General features: G+C 42.6%; 1 protein-coding gene and 1 long non-coding RNA gene across 3 annotated transcripts in view; one reads left to right on the forward strand and one right to left on the reverse strand.

The window, feature by feature from the left end:
* The window catches only part of LOC135919418 (uncharacterized), a 29,893-nt gene extending 25,181 nt beyond the window's left edge, over positions 1-4,712 (forward strand). The window contains exons 2-3 of the long non-coding RNA XR_010569956.1: positions 4,049-4,236; positions 4,611-4,712. This is a non-coding gene — a long non-coding RNA (uncharacterized lncRNA). The remainder of the gene's footprint in view (positions 1-4,048; positions 4,237-4,610) is intronic.
* Positions 1-15,273, reverse strand: part of LOC135919417 (unconventional myosin-IXb-like) — an 80,969-nt gene that overhangs the window by 11,757 nt on the left and 53,939 nt on the right. For both annotated transcript variants that reach the window (XM_065453240.1, XM_065453239.1), the window contains exons 29-36: positions 12,784-12,930; positions 11,802-12,124; positions 10,087-10,203; positions 8,249-8,431; positions 8,090-8,131; positions 7,407-7,512; positions 3,298-3,371; positions 293-470 (exon numbers count right to left, since the gene is read on the reverse strand). In XM_065453240.1, coding sequence (XP_065309312.1) covers positions 293-470; positions 3,298-3,371; positions 7,407-7,512; positions 8,090-8,131; positions 8,249-8,431; positions 10,087-10,203; positions 11,802-12,124; positions 12,784-12,930 — 1,170 coding nt within the window. The remainder of the gene's footprint in view (positions 1-292; positions 471-3,297; positions 3,372-7,406; positions 7,513-8,089; positions 8,132-8,248; positions 8,432-10,086; positions 10,204-11,801; positions 12,125-12,783; positions 12,931-15,273) is intronic.

Consider the following 15,273-nt stretch of genomic DNA (forward strand, 5'->3'; position numbering starts at 1 on the left):
GCAAGAATAATGTGTTATGGATTTTTCATAATAACTCAGCTACAGCGCACAGTCAGACATCTAGGCAGTGCCCACAAATTAACTACTGCATTTTGTTTGAAGACGCCAGACGACATTCAGCATTTTCACTACCACGAAACTTATCCTTTGTTTCACAGACAGAAGAAATAGACAATCTCTTCTACCCACCTTGCAAATAGACAAACAATAACAGCTATGCAGCAATACAGAGTAATCATCAGGTACTACTTGCGCCGCTGTAAAAACTCATTGCCACATCACTGCAACTCACCATCATCCATGTCCTGTTTGAGTTGTGTCACCCTGGAAGTAATGCCAGATTTTCTGTAGATGCCCTCAACGTAAAGACCCTTCAGTTCAATTGTGGTAATAAGCCGCTCCACCACAACGGGAATGCGCACGTCATCGCCCACGAGCCGATCCAGTGGCACACCAAACACCTTGCGGCCCTGCAATATGTCCCATCTTAACTGGATGTTTCACAAGCTTCATAATCATGACCTTGCCTTGATGTAAGGACAAAGTCCACTTGAGACAACATCTAAAATCAACTTTCTCCTAAATACAACAGTTACCACATTCAAAGGTGTTCAATGTAAGCATACTTCCCAGGGACTCAAAATGGTTGGTGTTTTCTTTAACCTGACACATGAAAAAGGTGGAGAAATTTGACAAGCAAGAAAATAAGAGGCGAGGCAATGAAAGGATAGCTGAGATGCAAGAGTACAGTGCAGTCCACTGTTAGAAGGAACACTGACGTCCAGCTCTCACTTTGTTGGTGCACTAGCTGCAAGTGCCAGCTAAAGCTATATCAATGCATCGCACAGCTTTATAGAAAGGTGCCACTGCCCCTAACCACAAGTTTACTCTCATGCAAAACCTAGACAGCTTCAAATGGATAGAGAAGTAAGAACGAAATTCTCAGTGCCACTGACCAAGTGACAGGTAAGAAAGAAAGTAATCATATTGCCCTAACAACACAGGATTAGTTACAATCTGAAAAAGATAGAGAAACGTGCCGGTGTAGATATTGCACTCTCCACCACTTTGAAGTTGTCTAGTTTGTGAGTGAGGGTAAACGAGGATATGCGCAAGCCTCGTGGATGTGATAAGACCTACTGAAACCGTTTGTTTCTTGTGTTGAAGAGGTGGTTTACTGCACCCCGTTGGACTATGGAAAAGGGTATGTGGGACAGACAGGCAGATGCATCAATGAGGGATTACGTGAGCACAGGTATAACACTGAAAAACTAGCCTTATCAGACCACCTTGCCGCCCATTGCACATGCTGTGGATGAAAGCCTCTATTTTATCACACTCATTCACTGGCCAGGCACCCTGACCAGCTCACCAGAGAAATAGTAGAAGCTGCATATATTAGTAACTGAGCATGTAATCATGCAATCATTAGGAAGAGGGATTGTGTTAGTTGCCCATCAGTCACCTTATTGATGAAAGAAATGTTGTTTTTGTCGCATTAGCTGCCTGTGTCAGTTGATCTTGCTGGATTGACTTGTTTGTGTCTTCCTTCTCTATTCCTTTTTAGTGGTGATAAATATATCTGCTCCAGTGCGATAAACACTCAGCTGTTAGTGCTGTTTCTCGTCTTTTTCTTTCAGTCATCCATGTGCTTCTGTGCTACTGTGTAAATACTGCCATACCAATTTGCCCACCACACAGTCTTTTTAAAATTTATGCCTATAATTTTGTCTGTATTTTAAATTATGTCTGCTGTTCATAAGTGTTCTTGTTTTGCATTCCAGCCCCCCTTACGTTCCAGCCCCACTTACCCAATGCCTCAACTAGAGAGCTGTAAAGTACTTTGAATAAATAAATAAATAATTCCCGAGCAGATAGCTTCACACTCAGGTGACTCATTAAACAGTATGCTGTGGCAAGAATCTTGGTTGAACAAGGGCGGTGACCGGCATGTGCAGTGCTTCAGGGAAATGCATGCAGCAGTATGACAATACCTGCTTTCCTGTTTTTATTCATGCCACATCAACCGATTAATCGTGATTAAATCATTAATAGAAAAATTGGAATTGCCCCACACAAGGCACCACTGGTAAAGAAAAATCGCTTCCAGCGCTTGTCAAATGTGTGCCGTAGTGCTACGGTTGACCTGCCGCAAGGGGGGGGGGGGCGAGTCCCTCCTAAAAATATAGAGGGGGGGGGGGGCAGACTCCACCAGGCCCCTTGACTTTAACTCTGTCGTTAACATGCCTATTCAAGTCTATCATCTGTGATGGATGCTTTAGATAGCTGTTTTCGACATGTTGGAGCTGTTTCTTATCCACTTAAGGCCATCTAGTAGTTAGTCCAGGCACTGAACTTTGAGAATGAGTTTAAATTTTCGCGCTCCGGCAATGTAATTTTTGACGGATCTTTTTGCAAACTAATGTGTGTATGTCGCAGCAAAAAGAGGTGCGGCTGTCACCTTCTGCCGCGCTCAAGAAAGAGGCATGCCACTCACAATTACACTGCAATAGCATCAAAATTATGTAACCAAATGACTGCCAGCAAGTCAGGAATTAAATTACATTGCCGGTTTAACTGAATATGGTGCCAGCTGTTCACTAGTGAGCTTTCGTTTGGAGTCCGAGTCGTTTTGTTCCGCCTAAGTATATTTCTGAAGGTCCGGACTGAAGCTAGGACTTCCAATATATGCAAGGCACACCGCAGTATTGCATCTGGGCGATGTGGGCTTTTAGGGTTAGTATTGCGATCAGTATATCGGCGACCATTCCGCGGTGCGATCGACCTGCAACAATCATGAGCAAAAGATAACTTTTATGCATTCAACGCAGCCTTGGTAAAGCAAATTGGTAAGTTGCCGCTTTTCACAATCTCTGGAAACTGTCCAAGACCTGCAGAAATCTCAGATAAGCTTCAGGCAGGCATATTTTATATTTTGAATTACCAATATATTCAACTATTTCATGATCCCCTTCGAGTTCTATATATCCAGGATCGACTGTATTAGATATAATGAAAGTGTTTTCATGTCAGATGTGAGTTCATTATAATCAAGTTTGATTGTACAAAACACTGAACTACAAATTAAATTTCAGACATATATATTTCAAGTGGCAAACACTTCCATCAGTGGAAGCATCTCAATGAGGCATCTATGTGAATGAATAAAAAATTAACAGTGCTAAAACATGCCTAAGTTGATTAGAAAAAATGCTAAACTTTACCAAATCAGCTGCAAGTACAAATTAATTAGACCAAGGTTTGACTGCACAAGCTGTCACCTCAATTGAACCTTACCTGAAGAATATTGACATCTCTACATGAGGAACTGACTTTCTGATAGCACTTCTTGTGACAGGTGAGCTTGCAACCTAGAAAACAGATCAACAGTGTGCACATGTGAATTCATGCAAACAATCAAAAAAGTTGAACAAGGCTGCTCTAAAACAGGTATGCATGTGAAGAAGTCAGGCTTTTCCTTGATCCACACTCAATATATCTCAGTTTACAGACCAAGACACACCCTTACACAGTACATGAGGTTATCATGAAGTGATTTAACAGTCATTAGAGGGACGCTAAAGGCAAACAGTAAGTCAAGGTAAATTGATAGATTAGTCCTCGAGAATCTCTAAGGCACAAATATCATCGCGAACAGAGCCTTAATTATCGAGAAATTGAGGTAAATACAGGACATCATTTGAGACTCCCCCAGGGCATTCAAGTACTTGTCCGATGACGAATGCACTTGTCAGTTAAATTCTGTCTCTAGTACTCAACCACTCGTTGCACAAAACATCCCTGTATTGTATTATAAGACAAAACGAAATGCTACTTATCCAGTTCTATTTCACTTTTAGAAAAAAGAACTCATTGAAATAACCCTGACAACGACGCAAGCGGTTGAAAGGCTTCGTTTTCACTCAACTATGCGCTGCCCACGCTTTTGTGTTTCTATAGTTATCGCATAGTGCTGCGCTGGTTTTGCTGGCTTGCAAAACTCACATCAACTGCAAGTAGCAGAGAATTCAACTTCCATTTGATGCAGCGGGATGCCCGAATGGTCTACGCCACTTGACCAAAGAGCAGCTGTAGCAGCAAATTCGCCACTTACTTGACTGCGTACCACCATCTGCCAGGAGCCGCTTTACTCACCAACAGCAACAAAGGGTGGTGATGGCGTATGCAATGTCACCGGCCCCGGTTGGGTGGCGGGAGATGTGAATTGCGATGAAGGTATGTGGACCCTTCAGATACAATTTCCTCGTAAACTAAGTATTTTATTGGCACAAAACAACCGTTGCGAGGTTTCTGGAATGGTATTTAAACAGTTAACATCGATTTAGTATTTGCCTTTAGTGTCCCTTTAACAAATTCTATTGGCCATTCAAAAAGTAACAACAAAACTTTTCGCGGGACCGACAGGCATGACTGGTGGCGATCATTAGCCACAATGTGACTGACCTCAATTTTATGCTTTTTATGGCGAGCACAATCACAAAATTTTTCAACTGTTGTGTAGTCCATATAGAGAGAAGTGAAATATGCTTCCTTTCAACTTTAAATAATAAATATTACAGCTGCACCTTCATCCTTATTTTTTTTTACAGGGCCTACAATCTTTGTGGGTATGGCCGGCACCAAAGGGTTATGGACAGCGGGCTGAGAAAACACTGAATTTATGGGCACTGAGTAATCATAGCCAGTAAAACGGTACAACATGATGTAGTTCACATATGCTTATATGGCTGACATTCTATTTTTCGGACTCCCTAGAGGCCGCGAAAATGTCCGAAAAATCAGGCAGTCAGAAAAAACAAATGCATGTATTTTACTGCCCTCAAGGGCTCGAATCGCCACAGGCACATCCTAAATAGCTCTGAAGGCCTTCCAGTACACATATTCAGTGTATCAGTGCTCATACTGTGACATGAGATGGCAGGTTTAAGCATGTATAGTTAAGGAATACACATATTGTGTCCCATGACAATTGCCCCTTCGCCCTCTTGGTACGTTTGACCCCAATACTTTGTGTATGCTTCACCGCGTGACACTGCTGTATTCTGCCGATGCTGACGGGACTTGTTATCCGAGCTTCGAAGCCACTGGTGAAGTTTACACAGGCGGAGTCGGCGCCATTGCTAATACAGGCGAATTGTTTTAATGAAAAACACTGCACCGTTCAGCAAGAAGGTTGGTAGTGAATGTCGAAGTAGCTAGGCCTAGCGTGGCCTAGCTGCCACGACTGCCAGTGGATCCGCATGCGAGAGCACCTGTTCGAGGCGATGAGATAATCAAAATGGCGGTGATGATGGCTTCGATCAATGCTTTTTGAAACTGCGGTCACGCCAAATTGTCTAGCGAATCGGACAGTGAACAGTTCTTGCATACAAAATTTCAGACTGTCCTCATACACTGACCCTGTGGGGTACTGTGGCAATGCTGTGAAGGAGTCTGAATTATCTGGCATGTCCAAAAAATCTGGCATCTGGAATATTGGTCTGTATTAGACTGTTTGTACAGGGTTGAAATTATAATATCTGACTGTGTGCCCAGGCCGCAGAAGTACTGAGACATCCTCAGATCCTGAGATCTCCAAGTTTTTGGTAAAAACAAACGAGCACTTGCCTAAAACTGAAAGAAGAACAATCATATATTAACATTTCGGTGCCGCTACAAGTCCCTTGTTCACAATGGAGAAGAGTACAAGAGGTTTCAATTATTAAATGAACAGATAACAGATTCGATAATATTGTTATGGGGAGAATCTATATAATATACGAAGGATATATTTACAAAACAAGGTAGACAACACAACGGTAGGGCTAGCGCGTACAGTCAAACCCCGTTACAATGAACACCACATTAACGAACATTTCAGATTAACGAACTTTTATGAAATCCCGTGCCGACTGCTTATAGTTTCAATGTAAAAATATTTCACTACTACGAACTTCAGAATAACGAACATTTCAGAATAACGATCGTTATTTAATTTCCGTGTCATCTTAACAACACCTCAGTACTACGAACTCATATCCCGAAATGCGAGGATTCTTAGATTTCCGTGTATCCGTCACGGCAGTCGGAGCTCTAAGCTAGCAGACGACGCAGCGCGAAGAGCGGGCCGCCTTGCAACTTGCTTCCCGCAAAAACCTGAGATGGCGCGGAAGGAGAAAGATGCGGGCGGAGACTTTTTTTTTTTCCTTCTCCGTTGTGGAGGCAACGACGCACCAGGTTTTGTGAGTGGAGAGGCGGGGAGCATGGGCTCGTAAAACCTGAGACGGTGCGGCAGAAGAAAAAAAAAAGTAGTAATTAACGCTGAAGTGGGCCTTTTTTTTTTTTTCCTGTTGCGGAGGTGACGACGCATCACGTTTTTCTTGCTTGTTTTCTCAGCTGTTCGCGTGCTGTCACCCGTATCAGGCCTGTCCATCTTGTTTTCCTTCTGGTTATATTATTGTGTTAGAAGTGCGTGCCGGCGTTCGCGTTGCCATGAGCTCAACAATTCTAAGCACGGCGAAGAAGCGAAAGCAGTTTTCTTTGAGCGAGAGAGTAGAGATTTTTCGCGAGATAGAAGACGGGAAGAAACAAACCGTCGTGGCTAAAGAACGTGGAGTGGTGCGGTCGACGATCGCCACGATTCTCAAAGATAAGGAGAAAATCTTTAAGCACCAGCAAGAATCTTGCTGCACGTTACAGCAGCACTCGAAGACCGCGACGAGTCCGTGTCGGCCACAGATGCGTTGGACTGCTTGCGAAAACTCCGCATATTTATAGCCAAAAGCGGCACAGCGGCCGAAGGCGTGCATAAGAATGCGGACGGTCTGGAATCGTTCGTGCTGCAGAGTCTGTGCTGCACCCGTCAGAAGACGATCACGGACTATTTCAAATAAATGTGCCTTGTCTGACGATCACGTGTGCATTGTGTGAGAAAGGAGTTCAAGGAGGTACCGTTTCAAAGGTAGGACGCTTGCGTTACTGAAATGCTATTGTTATGGCTAATTTTTGGGCTTTCACTATAACGACCTTTCAGAATAACGAACATTTTCCCGCGGTCCCCTGAAGTTCGTTGTACCGAGATTTCACTGTATACACCAGATAGCCGCACCATCGTCGTCTTCATCGTCCAAGCACCAACCACAGGATCGCTGCCCATGGCAATACAATAGATAAATAACCGGTCCCTCTCACTCTCCTCTTCATTGTGAACAAGGATTCTGTGGCAGTATCAAAATGTCAATTAGTATATGTTTGTTTTTCTTTAGACCTTAGGCGAGTGCTTTTTTTATTTTGACCATGTATAAACCTCACCTGACGAGTTTTCATCAAATATTCAACTACTCTGTGTAATTTTTTTTGTTGTGTACATACTATGATGAGGATGAAAGACAATTTGTGCAACAAACCTTGACAAACTAGGCCTCGCTCAGTGAGCCAGAGGGAGTTGCTGCACACTTCACAGGCAGTTGGAATGTTGATCACGACAAGTGCAAATATGTGACCACAGTGCTCCTGCACACACAAGCCCATCATAACATCATGTTAGGACAGTTTTCATTCAAAACCAGAATTTATACTGCATCACAGTTGCTCAAATAGACTTGTGCCGACAGCTACCAGCAAGCTTGTTCGCACAAACTGCTTAAAAAGATGGGGCAAATCCATGCTTCATGAATTTAAGAAACCCTGTCTTTCACTGCACAGCAAAGTTTACTAAAAAATAATGAAATCCTACTTAAGGAATTCACTTTTGATTTTGGTTTAATTTTTCGGATTTTCAATAACGTTTCATAATTCTAAATTTCTTCCATAAACTTTTTTTCATGAATAAACAGCTTGTCTACTTTACAACATTCGTCTCATGTCTACAATTTGCCTGTTTTAAAGTGTTACACATGCTATAACTTACAGACACTTGTCAACATAGTGTTTGCTAATGTGAACAATATAATGTAAGCAACAAGGATTTACATAAAGAGACAGCATCATTAGCACAAAACAGTTATTATTCACGAATTCAGTGCCATTTCTGTGGCACAATAACCAGAAAGAATGCAGCCTCCCATCCTGTTAATAATCATGTACTCACAATTAACTGAGATGCCTTCTTTTTTCGCTTTCTTTTCTTTCCCTGCAAGGAACAAAATCCAATGTGAATCTTCATATTGCCTCACATGACAACACACAAACCTAGGTGAGAGAAAAAGCTCTGACCAATGAAATCATTGCATAGAGCACTCCTTCATACCTTGCTTTTGGGCTTGTTCTCAGAACGGTAGAGGTTGCGGAATTCATCCAGGAACACACGGAAAGCATTGACAGCCATGGTGAGTGGAAAGGTCTCGCTTGAGCACTCCTGGTCAATGACAGACCGTGCCACTTGCTCAAAGTGATCTGTTAGATCCTTGTATCGTAGACATAACCGGCCATCCTGAAACATGACAGAGTGTTCTCCGATTTTAGACCTAAACAAATTACTCACCACAAATACAGAAAAAAGCTACCCAGCAACCAGCTGTTTCAGACCTCCCTTAAACATTACAAGTATATCCAAGCGCCAGCGATCTGGCAACTAAACTTTTAAAATAAATACAAAGTCCTTGAAAGGGTTAGGTTTAACACTGTCATAGTAAACTAGTGTGTCACCAAGTTTTGAAAAATGCAATAGGCACTCATCAGGCATGGAAATAATTCAGTGTTTCGAGTACAAGGCATCTGTCCATGCTTGGTCTATATACAATCAGAGAACTTCACTCCCTTTCTCTCTCAACAGCCTTGTCTATGTAGAACAACTAACGCATCAAATGAAACCTGAAACTACTACATCTTTATATATGCCCCTATTTTTCTTTCTTTTTTTTTCTTGGTGCCTGATCATCAGAATATGTCTCAGCTCTTAGGTACAGTTTGACATCGGGCAGCTCATGAAACTACTAAATTATGCCATTGCAATGCTTCAGAGCCCTTCATTTGCACCTACTACACATACCTTATCACTAAAGTGACAAATGCCAACACTTCATTAAAGTAGCCCATTCATTATAGTGTTTGTCACACAGCTAACTTCTATGTTTCTAAAGCTCTGCACATGACATGTCTATCATACTGCCGTGGCCCAATTGTTAATGAAGAGAAAGTGTAATCTGTTAGGAGAAAAAGAGAAGGACAAGTAACTTTTCAGCAACCACGCCCAGTCTTGTGCTCACTATCGTCTCTCAAGAAATAAGCGGCACAAATAAAAAGCCCATGATTTACGGCCAGTTATCAGCATGATGTAGTTTATGTCACCTCTGACAAGGAAGGTGGTCAGAAGTGGTATTTCACCATCAGAAGTGCAAGACAGACAGTACTGATGTGATGAAAGCCACGGAAAATGTAAAGAAAACGACAGGACCTCGCAAAAGGCCAAACAAGTGGCCTTCATGAGTGCAACTTCAGCTACTATGTGCTACATTGCCCTTACAAAATGAGAAAAGTAGTGGCCCACCACACAACTTTGAACCACAATTGGTCAAATAAGAAGGTTAAATAGTTCTGCAACAACAGTATCACAAATGGCAACTGAAATATCTCACATATATAAAACACATCTTGTGATTTGTACAACGCTCACAAAACCCAAGAGAGAGAGAGGGAGAGAGAAAAGTAGGGAGGTTAACTAAGGATGTACCCGGTTGGCTACCCTACACTCGGGGAGGGGTAAAAGGGACGAACAAATAAGGAGAGAAAAGAAAAATAATAGTCAGTCATTCGCAGAAGTATTTTTCAAGAAACGCAGAAAGGCTTTTGTGGCCTTTTGCATGCAAGGACGCATAGGCCATGGCCCAAGGATCTTTTCTTCTGAGAGCCCTCTGTTGTCTAGCAGGTTGAGTTTAGCTTGTAAAGGACATCGTTGAGTATCAAAGGATGGGCAGTGACACAGAAACCCAAAATGACAGAAAAGTACACAGGGCACACGCTTGTTCCTTTATTGCCGTTTCGTGACACTGCACAAATCACAAGACGAATGCGTACCAACTTGCTCAGTTTTCAATCCTAATCTAAAAGACACCTTGAAACAGTGTAAACTCAATTCCAAATGCTTGCCTGAGCAGCCACGGAGTATGTGCTTATAAGATTTGACTTGAAGCTTTTCAGAGCCTTTTTGAAGACCATGTCCACTGCTGAATCCCTCTTTTTGCTCGCACTTGAAAGGTAGCCCACCTGCACGGGAGGCAACCACAAATGTCGAGTGGGAATGTCCACGGAAAAGTTATTGCAATTTATGTTACACTGGTGTTCATGTACAGTACTCGGTGAATGAAATGTGATACCTAGAGCACGTGGTTGCTGGCACTTTTTGCATCACCACAGAGGGCTGGGAACATGAATCTGATTATATGTCGTATACAATGAAGGCAATCACCCTTGTGATGCATTCTGACTGCATTTGGTCCACCAGCTTTCACCCAGACTCTCTGGTGGCACAAACAAACTGGCCACCATGTGGTCCGAGTATCATGTTTTAATCATTGAGCACTGTACATGCATTAAAAAGAAATCATGGAAACCATAATTTACGTCTAACAACTATAGTCCACCAATATATCGCATTATAACAAATGTGGTAACATTCCACAAACATACATGCTGGCAGCAATGACTACTGTGTCCACATGAATTCAATGCGAACTCAAATACGATGAAAGCATTACTTTCAGAATTCAGAATATTAAAAAGAATAATATTGTGTTATGACTATAATGTGAATCAATGACGCATAATGCAACTGTAGCCGTCAGCTTAGTGTAGAAATTTCCAGCAACATGTGATGTGTGATTCACTGCAATGATACACACTGGCATGGCACAACGTGTACTGGAACCCAAGCCTGCACTGGCACATATTGTTTGTTTACTGCTGAATCATGTTCCTCCTACTCTGGGGAGCCATGCACACTACTTTTTTGAGCGGTGCTCATCTTCATGTCTACAGTTTGCTTGTTTGTTTAATCATTTAGTACACCTCAAATGCAACAGAAATGAGGTACTAGATGAGCAATGGGCTCTGCATTGAGTGGAAAATTTACTCAAGGGCAGCAATGAAATGGTGCAGATGAAATGCTGTGGATCACGTATTGGGTTGCGCCAGAGTGTTCTAGGTGCTTCAAATGTGCCAGGTGCCGGGCTGGTTGAAACGACAACATAATGACTACGATTAGAACAAGCTACTGAGTGCCCATATTTCTTTCATTCCCTGTATCATTCTTATTTTGCTCTGCAGTTTGTCTCAGCTGCCACTATGTCTTCACTATGTTTTAACGGAACTGAAATGCACTTCCTTGGCAGGCTGAGATGCACACATGGCAAAGCAGCTACACATGATCCAGTGACGCCATGGAGATGTGCACCGCCGTGGCAGAAAGCCCCATAGAGCGTTTGACTACAATGTGAGATACGTTCTTAAGTGGTAATTCAAGAAACATTAAACAAAACTCGTTTTATAATCAAGCAAATACGGTCTTACAACTGTAACTGCCGAGCAACAGAAAGTGCTGGAATGAGTGGTATGCACATAGCACACTTTCTTTAGCATCATCTGGGTTTTCTCACTGTTGCATAATGGCTCAAGTCTCATCCTTATACTTACATGCAGCCGATGACACCACAAGACAATGGTACTGCATGCAGTAAAACAGCTTTGCTCGAAGCAACATGGCAGAATGTTTGCACATTAAACAGAGTGAGGCTTTGATAATAACAAGTTTCTTTATAGACTTACAAATTCCCTTTACAGCCTAAAAGTAGCCATACAGCCCTCACCTTTTTGACAAGAAAGGAGTCCAGGTTCGTGAGTTCTGAAACATCTGTGATGAGGATGTCCCCTGGGTCCTTGAACTCCGCTGTCCGTGTAACATTCCACGATCCACCTTGCTGGTGCTGCTGAAGAGCATGCGGGCCCTGCTGCGACTGGAGTGCGGTGTGGGGCTGGTACATGCCCGTCTCCACAGACAGACTCGGTGTCCGGTTGAGCTTGTGGGAACGAGCCGGGGGAGTTGGTTCCCCACCTCCCGCACAGGTGCCTCCACGGCAAGGCACCTTTTCCGCATAGTACTTGCACTCAAGGTGGAACAGCAGTTTGCAGCCTGGTCCAGAGAGAAACAGGAGAAATGACAACCCTTGACTGAGAAGGCTGTATCAAACATTTCCAGGTCACCATGCTATTGGCATTAGTGGGTGTAAGGCCATGCTGTGGCTTTACATGTGCCGATGCTGGCCTGCTTCAAGATCTAGAAGGCTGTGCTTGTCAACCAGGACAGCACCAGTGTCTGCAGCACTGCAACATGGCTTTACGCTGACTCTGCTCATGTGTTTAGTGGTGACCAAGCCAGATCAGGCAGTTCGACACACTATGAAAGGAAACACCAAACTAGAATTAAATAAATTAGAATTCACTCCCTAAACCAAATCAAGCCTCCTATGTAAATATGTATCAACTGTCTTTCCTGTTGAACAGCCATTCTTGTGGTACAAACTGTGTTCAGTGTAGATGAAAACACACCGTTGAATGCAAACCACATGTTCTTAGTCACATTGTGTGAAACTGCACTACCCCTCAACAGCTACCACAGCAAACAGTATGCCAGACTCCTCTGACAAGTGAGCACACATTATGAGATAGGTGCCCACACATTGTCGACATCACTACTGGTGGCAAGAACTTGCGCAGAAAAGAGAGCAAAAGAAATCTATAATGCCAGATGATAAAAATCAGAAAAACTGCTCCTGGAAAGGCATCACTCACGAGAGCACTTGGTTCCCTGGTTGATGAAGAGGGTCATGCTGCGTCTGCACACCGAACAAAGCTCACTTTTTGACCGGGTGCTGAAAGGCTTGAGTGAGTGTGGCATCGACTGCTTCCTCTCTCCAGGCATGGGTTCTGTACAAAGACCTGGAGGAAGCAGATTGAAACCGCATAAGACATCGTATTGACGAAGTTCCACTGGATCCTTCGCATACTAAGCTTTGTTTACACAGCTTACTTCAGTAATTTTTTGTTTCATTTTGCCACAGCCATAGACCCTGTTTTCATCATGTGAGAAGGGTTTTGGCTTTGTAATGCCCTGAAGACTAGACATCAGTGAAAGAAATTCGTGTGTTCAGGCTGAATATGGTCACAGATCTATGCCAAATCAAAGACCCAGCAATCAGGAACAAGTCTGCCACACTCTCTTGTCCTTGCTTAGTCATGTTGCCCAAAACTATGATAGAACTGTACCGAATGCTAGGAACAAAATACTTCACATAGTTTCTCATGCACAATTAGTTCTTACTCCATTGTTACTCGGTTTTCTAGGAAACAGCATTGAAGTAAACCAATTTTAGAAAAACTAGGAATCAGTCCCTAAAAACTAACAAAATGTGCAGCCACCAACTCTGCTGCTGCTGCTGCACTTGCTGCAACATGCATTTAGGTAGCACTTGTTCAAGGTTCAGACACATCCTTCATGTCATGGATTAAATTAAACTGTAGGGTGCATCCCAAAACTGCACAGCGAGTCATGAGTGTTGCCATAGTGGAGTGTTCCATACTAATATTGATCATCTGGACTTCAATGTACACCCAAAGCATGTGATCAGAAACTGCTGTCAACTTCGACCCCTGCATCTAACTCGACTATTCTTCGTACACAGTGGACTCTGGTGTTCTATGCATGGTTTCTGCTGTTTGGTGGTTCAGAGCACGAATTTTGGTGACAGACGGTCCTGGGACACGTGCCTGGTACCAACTGCTTTTTCGGTTTTTACGCACCTGTGGTGACACTGGGTTCCACATCAAGATTCTAGGATCATCAAGTCTTGGCTATATAAAATTTCCCCACCAAACTTCAATGACGACTTCAAAATGTGCGATCAGACACTGCAGTCAACTTCGGCCCCTGCATTTACCTCAATTATTCTTCGAACACAGATGAAGAAATTGCCTTTTTTTTCTTTGTGTTTTTATTTTGACTGCAGATCTCCGATCACTTTTGCTGTTATGGCTCGCACTATTGCTGCATTAAGTAAGGATTTTGATTATTTTAAAGCTGTTTTCAAATGCAAACCTTAGTGACATGTCTGAAACATTGGGAACCTTCAAGGTTGCAGTATCTAGACATGAACTAGATGATGTGAAACAGCTTCAGTTTGAAGTAAATGAAATTAAGGATTCTTTAGATTACAAGAGTAAACAGTTTGTATCTGTGAAGGAGGAAAATGCATCTCTGGCTACCACAAACAACAATTTAGTCGAAGATAACCAAATGCTCCAGCGCAAGGTTTTTCAGCTTGAGAATTACTCTTGCTCCAACAACATTGAAATCAAAGGCATCCCTGCCACGCAAGGAGAAGACTGCGTCAAGATTGTTGAAGCCCTTGGTGAGAAAATTGGCTGTAAAGTTACAGGCAGTGATATGGCCCACAGGGTTCCAACGCACAATATTGACCAAAGCAAATTAATAGTGCATTATTGTTCTCATGACAAATGCACCACATTTCTTATTAAAGGTCATAAGGCTCGCCCTTCGACAAGTTGTCTTGTCCTTTCCTGCACATCATCCTCGTCTGCGCACTTGTCGAATGAGGTAAGTGAAAGGCAAAGTGCTGACTCCCATAGAACGCCAATCTATCTTAACTGTCATGTGAACCCTGAAAATAATGTTCTGTTTGGTAACGCACTTTCCTACAACATAAATGGTCGTTCCTCTGGACTGACAATGTCACTATCAAAGCACGGAAAATGCAGGAAATGCGGCTTTATTGCATTTTGTGCGATATTAAGGTGTTCAGGGATGCCTAGATCATGTCATTTGTACAAGCATCTTCAACAAATTCATGATGGCGTACATATCACGGCATAATGCTAACATGATCACACCTAATGCTGCAGGTTTTTCTGCAATTCATGTGAATGCCCGCAGTTTGCATAAAAATTATACTGAGATTTTGGCCTTCGTTAGTTTTTTTTTTACTGTCCATTCTTGATTATTGGTCTATCTGAAATGTGGCTTTCGGTTGAAGATAAATACCTTTACGGTCTATCAGGTTGTTCATGAGAAGATTGCCATCGTAATGGTGGTACCGGGGTGCCTACCAAGTTGACATTTACAAATTCCCCGAGGTTTCCAGGTTTTCTTTGAGTGCCATTGTAAAATTCACGAGTGACACAGAACTTTGTTCTATGTCAAGAAGAGCTGACACACATGTTAAAAAAAAAAAATTTGACTTAATGCAGTTTGAATACCAAGGAGTA

Source organism: Dermacentor albipictus, chromosome 1 (assembly GCF_038994185.2).
Source record: "Dermacentor albipictus isolate Rhodes 1998 colony chromosome 1, USDA_Dalb.pri_finalv2, whole genome shotgun sequence".
Taxonomy (NCBI): domain Eukaryota; kingdom Metazoa; phylum Arthropoda; class Arachnida; order Ixodida; family Ixodidae; genus Dermacentor; species Dermacentor albipictus.